Source organism: Arctopsyche grandis, chromosome 6 (assembly GCF_051622035.1).
Source record: "Arctopsyche grandis isolate Sample6627 chromosome 6, ASM5162203v2, whole genome shotgun sequence".
Lineage (NCBI taxonomy): Eukaryota > Metazoa > Arthropoda > Insecta > Trichoptera > Hydropsychidae > Arctopsyche > Arctopsyche grandis.
Window position 1 is genome coordinate 5,829,785 of NC_135360.1, and position 17,309 is coordinate 5,847,093.

The 17,309-nt window shown below is 35.5% G+C and overlaps 5 protein-coding genes across 8 annotated transcripts in view; 3 read left to right on the plus strand and 2 right to left on the minus strand.

Moving 5' to 3' along the window:
* Window positions 1–17,309, plus strand: part of LOC143912989 (dipeptidyl peptidase 9) — a 557,546-nt gene that overhangs the window by 375,959 nt on the left and 164,278 nt on the right. The window lies entirely within an intron of this gene.
* Window positions 1–17,309, plus strand: part of LOC143913041 (uncharacterized) — a 478,228-nt gene that overhangs the window by 122,848 nt on the left and 338,071 nt on the right. The window lies entirely within an intron of this gene.
* On the minus strand, window positions 480–4,563 carry LOC143913027 (uncharacterized). 3 transcript variants are annotated; one of them, XM_077432533.1, is made up of 4 exons: window positions 4,361–4,563; window positions 4,055–4,288; window positions 3,485–3,646; window positions 480–1,031 (listed from the first exon to the last, which is right to left on the minus strand). In XM_077432533.1, exons 1-4 carry the CDS (start codon window positions 4,466–4,468, stop codon window positions 750–752), a joined length of 786 nt encoding a protein of 261 aa, XP_077288659.1. In that variant the 5' UTR covers window positions 4,469–4,563; the 3' UTR covers window positions 480–749. The 3 variants fall into 3 exon arrangements, with proteins under 3 accessions (XP_077288659.1, XP_077288658.1, XP_077288657.1); XM_077432532.1 differs by adding an exon at window positions 3,729–3,882 and having other exon boundaries at window positions 486–3,646; XM_077432531.1 differs by having other exon boundaries at window positions 486–3,646.
* Window positions 8,102–11,497, plus strand: LOC143913039 (uncharacterized). Its single transcript, XM_077432551.1, has 2 exons — window positions 8,102–9,708; window positions 10,605–11,497. The coding sequence occupies exons 1-2, from the start codon at window positions 9,472–9,474 to the stop codon at window positions 11,076–11,078; spliced, it is 711 nt and encodes a 236-aa protein (XP_077288677.1). The 5' UTR covers window positions 8,102–9,471; the 3' UTR covers window positions 11,079–11,497.
* LOC143913007 (uncharacterized) lies at window positions 11,478–16,657 on the minus strand. 2 transcript variants are annotated; one of them, XM_077432501.1, is made up of 5 exons: window positions 16,455–16,657; window positions 16,149–16,382; window positions 15,576–15,738; window positions 14,752–15,343; window positions 14,367–14,667 (listed from the first exon to the last, which is right to left on the minus strand). In XM_077432501.1, the coding sequence occupies exons 1-4, from the start codon at window positions 16,560–16,562 to the stop codon at window positions 15,336–15,338; spliced, it is 513 nt and encodes a 170-aa protein (XP_077288627.1). In that variant the 5' UTR covers window positions 16,563–16,657; the 3' UTR covers window positions 14,367–14,667; window positions 14,752–15,335. The 2 variants fall into 2 exon arrangements, with proteins under 2 accessions (XP_077288626.1, XP_077288627.1); XM_077432500.1 differs by adding an exon at window positions 11,478–11,924 and having other exon boundaries at window positions 14,333–15,738.

The following is a 17,309-nucleotide window of genomic DNA, read 5'->3' on the forward strand; positions in this document are numbered from 1 at the left end:
GTACATGATATTTGAGACAATGCAAGTTAGAGTTCAACAGTTTTTTGTTGGACGTCACCGCGCAAACTTCTTGATTTGGAGAGATTTTTGATAAAATATCATGAAACTGGTACTATGGGGAGGAAACCTGGGAGTGGAGGAGCATGTGTGACCAGTGTTCACGAAGATCGTCGTATCCAGCACACGATGCTAGAAAATTGCTTCAAAACAGCGGTAGAAATTCACGTGGGGCTTCAAGCATCAGATCATGTGACATTTTCGTCGAATACTTACTGAAAGCCATCAATGAAAATACCTAAATATCTACACATGCCACATAAATTACCTTGAAAGGAAAAACCTCAATTTTTTATACAGATGGAATAGTTTTATAACAACTGGAAGATACACTTACACTGCAACATTCAGAATACGTATGTATATATAATGTGAAATATGAAATGACAAATATTTGGAAATAAAACAGGTGAAATTTATTTACTTATCGTTTATTTAGCATAGTGAAGTGGTATTACAGAGTGATTCAATGAGCCACTGTGGCCAAACATATAAGTTACATAAATATTAAGTAAACCAAGAATAAATTATAATAAAAAAAGCCACACAAGTCAAGACAAAAGATTATAGAAGTATGTGACGAACGTATTTACGCGCGCTTATCTGATCTCGCTGTGGGAGTGCAGAGGGCGTTTATGTCGTTCTTCCAAGGGTCGGGTTATATGGAAACGTGGACTAACCTTGGGATAGTGTTATATATATATATATAGTCGGGGAGGTTCCTGACTGCAAATCGTCTTCGTTGATAACAGCTTCCTCGTGGTCGGGAAGCTGGCTCTGCGGTCGTCTTCTCGTTGAAGCACCGCTGGTCGGGTCACAGCAGCGGGAGGGGGAGGCAGGAGACAAACTCCGTACTGCCTCGTGTGGACACAAGATGGCGATCTCTGGGCGTCTCTGAAGACACTCGGCGGAGATGCTGGATAGGGAGGTCCTTCCCGGATGACGGCTGGTGGTAGAGAGAACCGCTCTCGATACTGCTCGAGAGGAGTATGGGGTTGGCGCGGTAAAATCACTTGTAGGGACACTCAGGAGAACGTCGCGTTACAAGTACAGTATATCCACAAAATTGGCAGTAAAAATATCAATATACACCGCCAATAAGTTGAGAAGATTAATAGCAATAGTCAGAGGCGAGTTTGTTAGCGACTGATTTTAGACAAATGTCTAGCCCACTATTATGAACACTCATGTGTATTTTGTCGTCAATGATTTTATATAAACATTTGCACAAATAAGGTTATATCTCTCAGTAAATGATCTTAAGATCTTAAACTACATTATATCTCATTTGTGAGGCCTTATATTCAGCGTGAGACTTCGAATGCTTCGATAGTAAACTTTTTCGAGCGAATGATTTAAAACAACTCCCATATTTGAACGGTTTATCTCCAGGATGGGTATCAAATGTTTTAAAAGGCTACTTCTCCCGACATACGATTTTGAATAAATGTCACATTTCTGTGGCTTTATCCTATTATGAATACTCTGTAGAATGATTTTATCCCATTATGAATAAGAATATGTGCATTCAGCTGATTTTTTAAAAGGAACGATTTTGAACAGATGTTACATTTGTGTGGCCTTAGCCCAGTATGAGCACTGAGGACAGATTTTGAATTGAATGCTTTCAAACAAATTTCACATTTGTGCGGATTTACCTCACTATGAATACCCTTATGTGTATTGAGGAGATAGTTTGAAAGGAATGATTTTAAACATTTTTCACATTTGTGTGACTTTACCTAGGGTTGCCAGGGGTCCCGATTAATCGAGATTGTCACCGGTTTTAAGCCTCGTGTCCCAGTGTCCCGAATAAAACTTTCGGGACGCCCAAAAAAGTCCCAGTTTTCAAATATTTGTAGTATGCATACTTTTTGAACAATTTCAAAGGAACAAAGTGATGGATTTAATATGTAAGTAGCAAAGTTTTATGAAACATTTACAGATTATTTGAAACCATGGACGGTACCATTAAAAAATATAATCTGTGTTTTCCTGGATGAGATTGGAAAAAATACCAGAATAGCTAGATTTTGAAAAACTATATACAAATATTGAACATTTAAATACGAAAAATATTTAACAAGTTACACATATCTGTACAATGAATTTGTTGTATTAAAAATATATTAAAAAGAGAATTACAATATCCAAATTGGAATGGAAAAAATAGCTGTAGAAAAATGGGTAGCTCAATTTTCACAAATTGAAATGGGTTTTTCCGAATAATATAAAGATTTATATTGCATGTGCGAGTATATTTTTTCCATACTCGTTAATGGAGATTCAATGAACTGATGAAAGAAATACACTTCCTATAGATGTAGTTGAAAGTATTCTACGAGCATTGGAAACTATGATTTCAATTGTTGCCAAATGTATGATTATGTACTTAAAAATAAAGTAATCTTGCAGAAGAACAAATCTAATGAAAAATATACAAATTGATGTTTAAAAATGTTTTTCGTTTATTTTTGACTGTCCCAATTAAATTTGTTGATTTTATTTTCTTATTTAATATAAATTAAAAATGAAGTAGAAGCTACATGGCAGCCCAAGTGAGCCAAAATCTCAGGGAGTGGAAAAAATTAAGTGGTCTATGAATATTATTGATTTTTTTTCGGGTAAGGGGAGGGGGGTCCCGGTTTGACTTCTGGCAACCCTACTTTACCCCAGTATGAACGCTCATGTGTATATGGAGGTAATGTTTTGAAATAAATGATTTCAAACAAATCTCACATTTGTGTGGGTTTAACTCACTATGAATAAGCAAATGTCTATTGAAGTGATATTTTGAAGTGAATGATTTAAAACAAATTTCACATATGTGTGGCCTTACCTCACTATGAAAAGGCATATGTCTAGTGAAGTGATGTTTTGAAGGGAATGATTTCAAACAAATTTCAGATTTGTGTTGCTTTACCTCACTATGAATAAGCAAATGTCTAGTGAAGTTAGATTTTGCAAGGAATGATTTCAAACAAATGTCACATTTGAAAGGTGTTTCTCCAGTGTGGCGTCTCATATGTTCCACAAGGATTTGTTTTCTAATAAAAGATTTGGAACAAACGTCGCATTTGTGTGGCTTTACCACACTATGAATAAGCATATGTTGTTTAAGGTAAGATATTGAAATGAATGGTTTCAAACAAATTTCACATTTGTGTAGCTCTACCTCGCTATGAATAAGCATATGTGTATTGAGGAAACGCATTGAACGGAATGATTTTAAACAAATTCCACATTTGTGAGGCTTTACCCCAGTATGAACGCTCACGTGTAAACGGAGTTCAGATTTTGAAATGAATGATTTTAAACAAATTTCACATTTGTGTGGCTTTACCTCACTATGAATAAGCATATGTTTTTTGAGGTAAGGTATTGAATGGAATGATTTCAAACAAATCTCACATTTGTGTGGCTTTACCTCACTATGTTTTACCCCACTATGAATATGGTCCAATTCAGAATCAGTAGAGCACATCTTATCTAAAGCTTTTCGTAATGGTAATTCTTCTGCTAGAATGGCACTATTGGTATCTATTATTTCTTCCATATTATTGTTCGAAGTAATATTTCCTCCATATGTCTGAAAAATAAACCAAACGTTATACAATTAAATAAGTGTAACATTTTTATGGTATGATCGGACATCATTATATTAGGGTTACCATTCGTCTCAGATTTTCCGAGACAGTACCGGATGTCAGCTCTGCATCCCGAATGTATAAATGTCCCGGATTTAACAATTTATCACATAAATTTAGTTTCTATAGTTCATATTTTCACGTGAGGATCATTTCATTTTGATGGTATTGTTCTAGACTTGCATTGGCGGTATTGAGCACGCGCAGAACCGCATTAGATATTTTGAAGAAAGAAGGTGTTTAAGTTAAAATTTTAGATTTAATCACTTTTGCCAGAAAAACATCGGAAATAATGACGAAATCGGTATGGAAGAAACAATATATGTGCACGTGAAATCCCATTTACTTACCTCGTCATTTTCTGCAGAACTAGAAATGTTGGGTGGGCAATCAGCACCCGACTCATTTTCCCATGTTAAATCATCCAGCAAAAGTTCCTCCGGCTTGATTTTTAAGTATCTGTCTAATTCGTCCATTGGTGTTGTGTTACTTTGAAAACAAGCGTTTCGAAAGCCGTCTAGCAATTCCAGATTGTTGACACATGAAAGGCAAACCATATCTGGCAGCTGGTCCTCTTGCCTAACCTACAAATGGGAAAGGTATTGAAGATCACAAAGACAACGAATCAAAAATACCACTGGGTTAAGTGGACTAACCCGCAGCCGACAGCAGGTCCAAATGAGGTGCTCCAAACGCCGAGGATCGTCGTGGATGGAGACGAGATCCTCTGCTGGAGAAGACGAGAGGCAAAGTCTGCACTCCATCAAACCGGGTTGACACGGTCCGAGCCGGGTAAATATTAAAAATAACGTCCTCTGGCATTTGACGTAAAATACAACTTGGTAGCGCTGTCAGTATTGCCATTGCAAAAATAACTGCTTAAATTTTCGGGAATAATATTTAAGGAATTCGTACCTACGTTGTGTAATTCTCTGCAATTACCATTTAAGGGGGACCACTAGTGTGACATTTTGAAAAAATCGTTTTTTTTTTTTGCACATTTCGATAGTCCATACCTTTAAAAATAACATACTAAATTTTCAAGTGCATATCTCGAATAGTTTTTGAGTTACAGCCATCCGAAGAGCAGCTGACGTCGGTTCGAAAGTTGCGTTAGCGTACGGATCATAACGCAGTTATTGTTCTGGTTCTGTCAGCCAGAAAAGTCATTAAAAACGGGTCGTATACCTGGCTGTTTTGGAGATGCTAGACTTTGGCACATTTAAACTCTCTTCCAGTTTTATTGTGACCGTTATAGTGAGAACATCGTACAAAATTTTAGCAAAAATGAGTTCTCAGTATTCAAAACAAAAGGGTTCCCATGTTGATCCCACGCGTAGATCAACTTCTAAAAAACGAAAATTTTCGGCGAATCAACATACATGTGAACAGTCCACCGCAAATACCAGTACGTCAGCTGACAAACTTTTACACAATAAGGACGAAGAAATTGTGATTGATCCAACGCACGGTTATAGTAATCTCCAGTTTATTTCTGTTTTTTCTGCAATAAGTAATTTAGTGATGTGCAAAACTTGTGAAAAAAAAATTACGTTCAATCAAGCAAGTCCGCGAGGCTTAGGATTCAAAATTGCTGTAATATGTGAATGCGGTGTTTCGTACATCAATTCCGGGCCTATGATTGGTAATGCATTTGAAATAAATAGACGCATAGTGGCTGTGATGCGACTTTTAGGTATCGGAATAAACGGAGTGAATCTTTTTTGTGGTTTGATGGATCTAATACGTAAATTCCATACTCAAACTTTCAGTGGATGCTTTGCGAATTTATGGACATCAGCAGAATCAATTTGTAAATTTAGTATGCAAAGAGCTGTAGAAGAAGAGAAAAAGTTGACACTGGAAGAAGAAGACTCCGAGACAAATTTGACGGTTTCTGGAGATGGCACGTGGAAGAAACGTGGCCACACTTCACGGTTTGGCGTAGTAACTCTTGTTGGAAAGTTTAGTAAGAAGATCATCGACTCGTGTGTCAAGTCAACTTACTGTCAGAGTTGTGTTTTATGGGAAAAGAAAAAATGCTCTGAAACCAATATTTGAAGACTTGAGTCGGCGTGATTTACTCGAAAGATGTCTGGGTAATAAATTATTACTAATAATACTCAGAACAATAACGAAAGTTATAATGGCTTGCTATGGCACTTTGCTCCGAAACACCTCCACAGTGGTCTCAAAACGATAGAGTTATCAAATTATTTTGCTACATCAATATTTAATGACGGTTATTCACCAATTTTAAAAATGTTCAATGTAATGGGAATTATAATTGGACCTGCAGCGAACGATTATGCCGTTGACAAAGATGATACGAGGCTTCGAATGGCAGATCATCGTTAACAGGCTGCTTCAAAAGAGGGCCGATTAGCTCGAAGAAAAGCTTTAGCAGCCCAACAGCTGTCTTTCGAAGAAGAGGAAGGTGCACTGTATGGGCCTGGAATAGCAGATTAACAGTAGGTATGATATTTCTTGATTTATAACCACGAAATCAGTAACTTAAACTTCAAACGCGTTTTTCTCGAAACTACATTTTTCAAATTTGCTGCAGTTGTAACTCGAGAATGAATCATCCGATCGATTTGATTTTTTTTCAGCTTCTTTTATATATGTTTCTGCGTGCCATGAACCTCCAGTTTTCCGATTGAATAAAAAATGTAATTTTGGCAGGCCAAAAATCAACAAATTTATGCGCGAAATTTGATTTTTTTTTTTAAAACTCCGCCATTTTGTTAAATTTCAATTTTTTTTTTTTTGATCGAGGTTCATGGTACGGCAAATATCTTCTAGTTTAATAAACTTTTTGAATTTTTTGATTTCAGGCACTGTGAAGGTCGCTATCACTGCAGCAGTGGGGGTACTTTTTTTTTTGGAGCCTTGGGAGATTACGTATAACTCGCTGAATTTTCAATTTTTTTGTCTAAAAACTTTTATTATGTATTTAGTATATATCTATACATATATCCATAAAACGATAAAACATTCCATCCAGTAGTTTTTTTTATTTTAATTCCCGAAAATCACCTTTTTTTCGCGCGGTCACACTAGTGGTCCCCCTTAAGCCAACGAAGGGCACCGCAAGCCAAAATAAAATAAAGTAATCTTGCAGAAGAACAAATCTAATGAAAAATATACAAATTGATGTTTAAAAATGTTTTTCTTTTATTTTTGACTGTCCCAATTCAATTTGTTGATTTTATTTTCTTATTTAATATAAACTAGTGTAGGGTCCGTTGATTTCAACCGGTGGTTCCGAAAAGGAATTGAAACTCGAATAAAAATAAAGTTAAAGATATTGAATCGACTGGTTTCGGAAAGAAATTCATGCACGAATTAGAAATTACGAATTACAAAATGCGAAGTGATTACGAATTACGTTTTGTGCAAAGCCGATAACCCGACGCCTTCGCCTCCAATGCCTCCGGCAACCCGGGGCCTTCGCCCCCGGTGCCTCCGGCACCCTGGGGCCTTCGCCCCGGAAAAAACTGTAATTGGTTAACTCCCAACTTGAATACACCTATAAGAGGGTATCTGAGTGAGGGTTGATCGGTTCGAGTCGCGACATAGTCGTCTCGTCGAAAAATAAATTTATCGATTCATTCATTGGCAGCGTTAACACTAGAGGTATCTACCACGGTATTTGATGGAGCTAGCAAATACAGCGTGTTCCAACGCTATTTCTTGTTTTCCAAGGCCATAATCTGAAATCATTGGCGAGCCACACGCCCCCCCATAATTCCCGCAGTACCCATCGGATTGCCTTGGGAGGATGTCGTCGATATTTCAGAGAGCGTGTCGCGAACATATTTACGACATTTGCTCGGCTTATTACTTTATTAAATTATCTTTCTATTTATTACTTAATAGTGTTTTTACCCGGCTTCGCTCGGTATTTGTAATATAAACCGCTTAAACATGCCCAATCTAATAGTAAACATTTTATTAAATGTATTTGAATAGTTTTATTTTGTTTAAATTTATTTGTATATTAATTTGTTCGCTGACGTCGTGGATTTGCGGACCAACAATACAAAGTCTGTTTCTAAATTATATATTAGATTTAAATTTTCATTTAACCACTACTATTTTATCACTGTTTTGTTTATGATTGTGTTTAAATGTTGTTTTTTTTCTTTTTTTTTTGTAATTTTTTTGCTTTTGCTTTTTGTTCTACATATTATTACTTTATCTATGTACATATGTATGTACATATGTATGTACATATATTAAATACAATATATTAAATACTAAAAATATTAAATACAATCCAACGGGTATACGAATAACAGAAGGGTTGGCTTCAAAAATTTTTATAAAACATCAAACAACAACATCACACATAAACATAATAATCATCTAGTCATCATTTATTTTTTACATACCTCCTTTATTATTGTATTTCATTATAATTTGTTTTTTTGTTTAAAACTTCAATTGACACCAACAAAAACCTAAATTATTTTTATGTACAAAGTATCTGTTTTAAGAGTTCAAATAAATTAATACAAATTTGTAATAATTATAATCGATCTGTAATTGCTGCGTAAGCTGTTTACTTTATTTTTTATATCTTCTTTCGTCGCGTTCGGCTTGATTTTCTTGCAGCTGCGTAATATGTAGAACATCTAAGTAATCTTTTTTTTACTTATTTAAATAATTATTATCGTTGGGATTCCATAATGCTGGATGTGTCTCATCATAGGATATAATGAATTGTTGTAAATCCGTGGGCGACAACACGGCCCCAGGGACGTAATTTCAGCTTTTTCTAAGGTGTGGCAGGCAAAAATTGGTCAAATTGATTTTTTTTATATCGGAATAAAAATGGAAAATATTCTTTGCATACACCTCATTGATTTTTTAAATATAAAAAATAAGCTTAATTTTGAAAAAATAATCATAGCAGCGATTATTTTATTAGTTACTAAGCTCCCCAAAAGTAATACAAGAAATAAACGTAGCATTCTTAGATCCATAGTATCTCATTAATCATTATATTCACACTATTCCTAAATTTAGGGGGGGGGGCGAGTGCCTCCCCCCATGCCCCATGACGTCCCTGAAAAAAATTGCACGTGCAGATTAACAGTGGGAATACCATCGTTGACTTTCACTTAAAGTAAATCTTCTTACAATTCGGTTCCGTTAATTCTACGAAGAGAAGTCATAAACAAGCTACCGTTTCAGTTGTAAATAAAATGAGGTGGACCTTTCTAACAATTCGCTCCACAGGTCGATCAATTTCTAAGAATTTTACCCAAGGAATACCATTTAACAAAACAAAATATAGCCTTTTTTTACATAGCTTTATTGCAGCGATTCTATTTTTGGCCTAGTTTATGCTACTCAAAAGTAACATAACATAACAATCATATTGTTTCATTAATCTTTAAATTCTTATTGTTCTCTAAATTCACACTATTACAAAACTAAGGCATGGCAGCTGCCATGGCATGCCCCCCCCCGCAAATGACGTCACTGCACGGCCCCACCAATATTTCGTCAATTCGTTAGGTTGTCAGTCAGCTTTTCGTTGTTTGGCAGTCAGAGTTGGCGCGTTCTCGCGAGACTACTTTGCGAAAGATGGACATGGAGATGGAAAGAAAAGCGGCTTTGGCGATCATACTCGAGGATGCGTTGAGGCGGTGGGTTAAGCAGTGGATGCTTCAGAAGAATCGATATTCACACCTGAATATCGCTGAAGAAATGGTTCTAGGCGATGACATGAACAATTACCAGAACTTTTTTTAGGATGAATGAAGATTCGTTCGAGTCATTGCTTAAATTGGTCTCATCCTATATAACGAAAAACGATACGAAATTGAGACTAGCCATAACACCGAGAGAGAAGCTCGCCGTAAATTACCTCGCAACTGGCAGAAGTTTCACGTGCCTCAAATATTCCAGTTTTCTTTCGACGCCGACTATAAGTGAAGCTGTTATTTCCACATGCATAGCATTAAGTCATGTTCTCAAGAAGTATATAAAGGTAAAAATAAAAACCAAATTAATATGGGGGATGAACGAATGAGACGACTGGCATGTTGAATGCACGTGTTTTATTTATGACAGCTGAAGGCAGAGTGAGTAGCTAACTTCGAACACAATCGAGTTGGTCCCCACTCGCAGGAAGGTGACCAAACTCGACCATGTCGTATAGCGAGCCGCCACAGTAATATAAAAACTTTATTTATATTACTTATTATATAGTAAACATTTTACATAAAAAAAAAAATTATAATGAAATACAATAATAAAGGAGGTATGTAAAAAATAAATGATGACTAGATGATGATGTTTATGTGTGATGTTGTTGTTTGATGTTTTATAAAAATTTTTGAAGCCAACCCTTCTGTTATTCGTATACCCGTTGGATTGTATTTAATATTTTTAGGAATGTGGATAATTGGCGGACGTTTGGTAATGTGTGTTGATGGTTCCAACCCTTCTATTACTTGTATTTTGGGTGAATTGAAGCTAGTATTCTCGGGTATGTGGATTGTTAACAGGTGGCGATGAGTTTGATAAAGAATTATTAATTTCAGTATAATACAAATTTTTCGTTTGAGCTTCATATATTATATTGTTTATGGCATGTGCTGTATCTAATTTTAGTTTCGGATTTAAGCCTTTTAAACTCTCAAACCAGGACGCACACATTAGATCGAAAGAAGTTTGGGGAGATTCAACAATGGGCCGAGACAATATAGTGCATGCTTGTGCAAGAAGCTCATTTTTTTTGTTCGGCCTATTCTTTGTTATTTTCGGCATTGGACCTTCATCGTCATCATTAAGAGACGAATATATCAAAGACTCTTTTTGTACTACTTCATTTTGGTGTTGTTGAGAATAATCTTCCTGAAAAAACAAATTTCAATTTTTCAGATGCCAACAACAGATGCAGAATGGATCGAAATCGCAAATGAATTTGGAAAACTTTACAATTTCCCCAGATGCATTGGAAGTCTAGATGGCAAACACATTGAAATTATTAAACCTCGAATGTCGGGTCCCTCGTACTACAATTATAAAGGCTTTTATAGCATTGTCCTCATGGCTTTGGTTAATGCGAGAAAAGAGTTCATCATGATTGATGTAGGAACAAACGGAAAAATCTCAGATGGTGGAGTTTTATTCTATACGAAACTTTGGGAACTCTATGAACAACGCAAATTAAATTTGCCAGAGCCATGTCCATTGCCCAACACCACGACGAATTTTCCATATGTATTTGTAGCTGATGAAGCTTTTGCACTTGACACGAATCTTATGCACACAAAAGTTGTAATGCCGAAGAGAAAGTTTTTAATATGCGCTTATCTTCTGCACGACAAGTGGTTGAATGTGCATTTGGTTTGATAGCCACTAAATTCCGCGTATTTCATTCGCCCATACACTTGGAACCGCAAAAATCGACAATCGTGACAACAGCTTGTTGCTACTTGCATAACTTTCTTCTTAAACAGAATGATAGTAGCTATATTGCATTAGAAGAAGACAAATACACAATAACTAGCCTTTCCACTTCTTTTAATTGAAATGCTAAGTCAGATGCAAAAACAGTCAGTTTCGACAGTATTTCTTCGATGAGAAAGAAGAACAGCCTAGTAACCTTGTAGACACCGTGGTAGGTCAACCTATATAATTATCATTATTTTTTACTTGTTTTTTTACTATACATATTTCTTTCTTGCTTTTTATTTTTTTACTATCTTTGTTATTCTTTTTTATGTATATTTGTATTATATTGATTTTTTTAAATAAAATAACTTCATTTGTGATCCGTAATTATTATTTACCGTAATAATTTTTCATATTGCTATGCTACATTATATTTATATACATATATTCAAAGACATGGTTATATCTAGTCACCGGAGCCAGAAGGTGCCTCATATTGTTCAAAGGTTGTAAATGCATTGTTAAAGGTTTGCCAAACCTTTTTTACAAAGGATTTACAACAATGGAATAATGAATAGCACTGTGACTATCCTACCTCTAGTTATATCGCACTATCATCGAAAATCACCATAAGCTAGGGTTGCCAAGTGTCATGGACAAAAAAAGAGAACATTTAACAAAAAAATGTTTATTTTACAATTTTCTTTATAATTGTGCGGGGAAAGATTATATCTATAAGGCCGGTCTCCGTGACGAGCCGGAATGTGAAATTACCGAAAACGCAAAGATCGAAAATCGAAAGATCTTAAGTCGAAAGATCAAAAAAAAGGGTGTATGGTAAAAGGTACATACTCACTTAATGTGCGCGCGCAGAATACGGGAGGAAAAGCCTGTTCCTCTTGTTCCTGTTGTATCCTGCTCGCGCAAATTAAGTGAGTATGTACCGTTTACCATGCACCCTTTTTTTTTGATCTTTCGACTTAAGATCTTTGCGTTTTCGGTAATTTCAGATTCCGGCTCGTCACGTAGACCCCTATAAGGCTAAGGTATCACAATAATTTTTAAAACAAATTTACACAAAAGTCCAATTATCTCAAAGGAAATATTATATGACTTATTCCACTTTCATAATAACCGGAATATACATATGTAGTTAGGAACTTAAAAAGTGCGCTTAAAAATTAATTGTTGAATTTAATCATCTTCATTCTCACTCAATTTCATCACCTCTGTTGCTATATTTATTTATACACTGCTAATTTGATTCAAAAGTTTCTTATTTTCTTCATAAAATACGTTGTAAGTAATCTGTGATTTGTACCGATCACTATCACGATCATTATCATTTGGATCTACAAAGTTGTCTTGGTGAACCAAAAAAGGTTTACTGACATGATGGGTATGTTGGATTATTTCATTTGTTGGAAAATTTCAGTTCAATAAACCAAAGATGTTCTAAGGAAAACATAAAAAAAACCTCGATTCTTTAGAATAGTGGTTCTCAGGCGAAATTTTAACGTGGCCGCACAGGTGATAATAGTGGTCCCATGGAAATGTCTGGTGGCCGCACCAAATTTAATCAAATAAATTAAAGTTACAAAAAAAGTGGATCAATTTATTCATAAAATAAAAGAAATTTTAACATTTTGGTAACTATTTATTTAATAATAATGCAAATGGAAATTGCTCAATACTCCTTTCTTCCAATGCAAGCCGCATTGCTGCATCTAAGTTTGCGTCTGTCAACTGGTTTCTAAATTTGTTTTTAATAAAGTGCATTACACTGAATGATCTTTCGCAATATACGGTAGTGGGAAAAATAGACAATATTAATAAAGCAATTGTTGCCAAATCTTTATATTGGTTTGTTTCATTGTCAACGTACATATATTTATAACCAAAATTTTTGAACCGAAATATTATTAAAATGGTTATTAAGTACTTGATCATGACTAATTTCTAATAATGCATATTTTACGTTAGCCCAGTTAATTAATCTCAATATTGAAAATGATTTTAATCTATTTTGTAGTACTATGAAATTTGCATTTGTCATCATAATAAAAGGGGAAGATACAAAAGAAACAGTTTTAAAAAAATTCAATTCTTCGAACCTTTCATCAAGTTCCAGATTCAGAGATTTAAGACACTATTATTATAAGTTTTAATTTTAATTTTGAAGTTGTGTCTGTCATCTTATCTATCAAATCACTAACAGAAGATAAAATTGAAAAATTGTTATTTTCAACTTCTGTCACAAGGCTTTTCGCTATATTTTTTAGTTTGTCAATGATGAGCATGGTTTCTATTATTGTTAAATTACTTTTTTGTAGTTTTTAAAATATATTTAATTTTTTTTAAATATTATTATTATTTACTATTAAGTCGCTGGTGGCCGCACTTGAGAACCACTGCTGTAGAGTAAGAGTAATACTTCCGGTGCAGGTAAAATTATTACGGTATCAAATTTATAATTTCAATCACATGTAAAAAAATTTCAGTCTGATTCGGTTAGCGGTTTTGGAGAAAATTAATTAAAAAACTTAAAAAAAAAGAGGACACCTATAAGAATAAGTACCATTTCCGGTCAATTTAAAAATTTGAAAAAAAATGATGTGATATCGATAGGAAATTCAGTAACCGATACTAAGTTTCAGTTCGATAGGACTAACGGTGTTTAAAAAGTACACAGCCACAAACATTTTTTCTAGATCATGAAAACGTGATCAGTGATCGATTCTGAGTTCGAATCAGTCAAAATCTCAAGTTGAGATTTTGATGATCACAAAACTTTATCTATTGTTACTACGTACATACATATGTACATAGATAAAGTAATAATATGTAGAACAAAAAGCAAAAGCAAAAAATAATATACAAAATTACAAAAAAACAACATTTAAACAAAACAGTGATAAAATAGTAGTGGATAAATGAACATTTAAATCTAATATATCCAAGGCAATCCGATGGGTACTGCGGGAAATATGGAGGGGCGTGTGGCTCGCCAAAGATTTCAGATTACGGCCTTGGAAAACAAGAAATAGCGTTGGAACACGCTGGTAGATACCTCTAGTGTTAACGCTGCCAGTATGTTCGGCGAGCCTTAGGACACACACACACACAGATTACCGCCTATATATATGATTAAAAATTAAGTAGAAGCTACATGGCAGCCCCAGCGAGCCAAAATCATGGGGAGAGGAAAAAACTAAGTGGTCTATGAATATTATTGATTTTTTTTTTCGGGTAAGGGGGGGGGATCCCGGTTTGACTTCTGGCAACCCTACTTTACCCCAGTATGAACGCTCATGTGTATATGGAGGTAATGTTTTGAAATGAATGATTTCAAACAAATCTCACATTTGTGTGGGTTTAACTCACTATGAATAAGCAAATGTCTATTGAAGTGATATTTTGAAGTGAATGATTTAAAACAAATTTCACATTTGTGTGGCTTTACCTCACTATGAATAAGCATATGTCTAGTGAAATTATGTTTTGAAGGCAATGATTTAAAACAAATTTCACATTTGTGTCGGTTTACCTCACTATGAATAAGCAAATGTCTAGTGAAGTTAGATTTTAAAGTGTATAATTTTAAACAAATTTCACATTTGTGTTGCTTTACCTCACTATGAATAAGCAAATGTCTAGTGAAGTTAGATTTTGAAGAGTATGATTTCAAACAAATTTCACATTTGTGTGGCTGTACCTCACTATGAATAAGCATATGTCTAGTGATGTGATGTTTTGCAAGGAATGATTTCAAACAAATGTCACATTTGAATGGTGTTTCTCCAGTGTGGCGTCTCATATGTTCCACAAGGATTTGTTTTCTAATAAAAGATTTGGAACAAACGTCGCATTTGTGTGGCTTTACCACACTATGAATAAGCATATGTTGTTTAAGGTAAGATATGGAATTGAATGCTTTCAGACAAATTTCACATTTGTGTAGCTCTACCTCGCTATGAATAAGCATATGTGTATTGAGGAAACGCATTGAACGGAATGATTTTAAACAAATTCCACATTTGTGAGGCTTTACCCCAGTATGAACGCTCACGTGTAAACGGAGTTCAGATTTTGAAATGAATGATTTTAAACAAATTTCACATTTGTGTGGCTTTACCTCACTATGAATAAACATATGTTTTTTGAGGTAAGGTATTGAATGGAATGATTTCAAACAAATCTCACATTTGTGTGGCTTTACCTCACTATGAATTAGCATATGGTTATTGAGGTAAGGTATTGAACGGAACGATTTCAAACAAATCCCACATTCGTGTGGCTTTACCTCACTATGAATAAGCATATGGTTATTGAGGTAAGGTATTGAACGGTACGATTTTAAACAAATCCCACATTTGTGTGGCTTTAACTCACTGTGACTAAGCATATGCCTAGTGAATTTAGGTTTTGTAGGGAATGATTTCAAACAAATTTCACATTTGTGTGGTTTTACCCCACTATGAATATAGTCCAATTCAGAATCAGTAGAGCACATCTTATCTAAAGCTTTTCGTAATGGTAATTCTTCTGCTAGAATGTCACTATTGGTATCTATTATTTCTGCCATATTATCGTTCGAAGTAATATTTCCTCCATATGTCTGAAAAATAAACCAAACGTTATACAATTAAATAGGTGTAACATTTTTATGGTATGATTGGATCATTATATTAGGGTTACCATTCGTCCCAGATTTTCCGGGACAGTACCGGATGTCAGATCTCCGTCCCGCATATATAAATGTCCCGGATTTAACAATTTATCAAAATAAATTTAGTTTCTATAGTTCATATTTTCACGTGAGGATCATTCATTCATTTTGATGGTATTGTTCTAGACTTGCATTGGCGGTATTGAGCACGCGCAGAACCGCATTAGATATTTTGAAGAAAGAAGGTGTTTAAGTTAAAATTTTAGATTCAATCACTTTTGCCAGACAAACATCGGAAATAATGACGAAATCGGTATGGAAGAAACAATATATGTGCACGTGAAATCCCATTTACTTACCTCGCCATTTTCTGCGGAACTAGAAATGTTGGGTGGGCAATCAGCACCCGACTCATTTTCCCATATTAAATCATCCAGCAAAAGTTCTTCCGGCTTGATTTTAAAGTATCTGTCTAATTCGTCCCTCGGTGTTGTGTTACTTTGAAAACAAGCGTTTCGAAAGCCGTCTAGCAATTCCAGATTGTTGACACATGAAAGGCAAACCATATCTGGCAGCTGGTCCTCTTGCCTAACCTACAAATGGGAAAGGTATTGAAGATCACAAAGACAACGAATCAAAAATACCACTGGGTTAAGTGGACTAACCCGCAGCCGACAGCAGGTCCAAATGAGGTGCTCCAAACGCCGAGGATCGTCGTGGATGGAGACGAGATCCTCTGCTGGAGAAGACGAGAGGCAAAGTCTGCACTCCATCAAACCGGGTCGACACAGTCCGAGCCGGGTAAATATTAAAAATAACGTCCCTTGGCATTTGACGTAAAATACAACTTGGTCGCGCTGTCAGTATTGCGATTGCAAAAATAACTGCTTAAATTTTCGGGAATAATATTTAAGGAATTCGTACCTACGTTGTGTAATTCTCTGCAATTACCATTTTAAGCCAACGAAGGGCACCGCAAGCCAAAATAAAATAAAGTAATCTTGCAGAAGAACAAATCTAATGAAAAATATACAAATTGATGTTTAAAAATGTTTTTCTTTTATTTTTGATTGTCCCGATTAAATTTGTTGATTTTATTTTCTTATTTAATATAAACTAGTGTAGGGTCCGTTGATTTCAGCCGGTGGTTCCGAAAAGGAATTGAAACTCGAATAAAAATAAAGTTAAAGATATTGAATCGACTGGTTGCGGAAAGAAATTCATGCACGAATTAGAAATTACGAATTACAAAATACGAAGTGATTACGAATTACGTTTTGTGCAAAGCCGATGCCCCGACGCCTTCGCCTCCAACGCTTCCGGCAACCGGGGCCTTCGCCCCCGGCGCCTCCGACGCCCCGGGATCTTCGCCCCCAGCGCCGCCGACGCCTCCGGCGCCCCCGGTGCCTCCGGCACCCTGGGGCCTTCGCCCCGGAAAAATCTGTAATTGGTTAACTCCCAACTTGAATACACCTATAAGAGGGTATCTGAGTGAGGGTTGATCGGTTCGAGTCGCGACA

Excerpts from the sequence above, each read along its gene's own strand:
- LOC143913039 (XM_077432551.1), top strand. The coding sequence starts at position 9,472 with ATGAATGAAGATTCGTTCGAGTCATTGCTTAAATTGGTCTCATCCTAT. Across the intron at positions 9,709-10,604 it reads TTCTCAAGAAGTATATAAAG|ATGCCAACAACAGATGCAGA; the intron begins GTAAAAATAAAA and ends TCAATTTTTCAG.
- LOC143913007 (XM_077432500.1), bottom strand. The coding sequence starts at position 16,562 with ATGGAGTGCAGACTTTGCCTCTCGTCTTCTCCAGCAGAGGATCTCGTC. Across the intron at positions 16,383-16,454 it reads GGACCTGCTGTCGGCTGCGG|GTTAGGCAAGAGGACCAGCT; the intron begins GTTAGTCCACTT and ends TCCCATTTGTAG. Across the intron at positions 15,739-16,148 it reads GTTCCGCAGAAAATGGCGAG|ACATATGGAGGAAATATTAC; the intron begins GTAAGTAAATGG and ends TTTATTTTTCAG.
- LOC143913027 (XM_077432531.1), bottom strand. The coding sequence starts at position 4,468 with ATGGAGTGCAGACTTTGCCTCTCGTCTTCTCCAGCAGAGGATCTCGTC. Across the intron at positions 4,289-4,360 it reads GGACCTGCTGTCGGCTGCGG|GTTAGGCAAGAGGACCAGCT; the intron begins GTTAGTCCACTT and ends TCCCATTTGTAG. Across the intron at positions 3,647-4,054 it reads GTTCTGCAGAAAATGACGAG|ACATATGGAGGAAATATTAC; the intron begins GTAAGTAAATGG and ends TTTATTTTTCAG.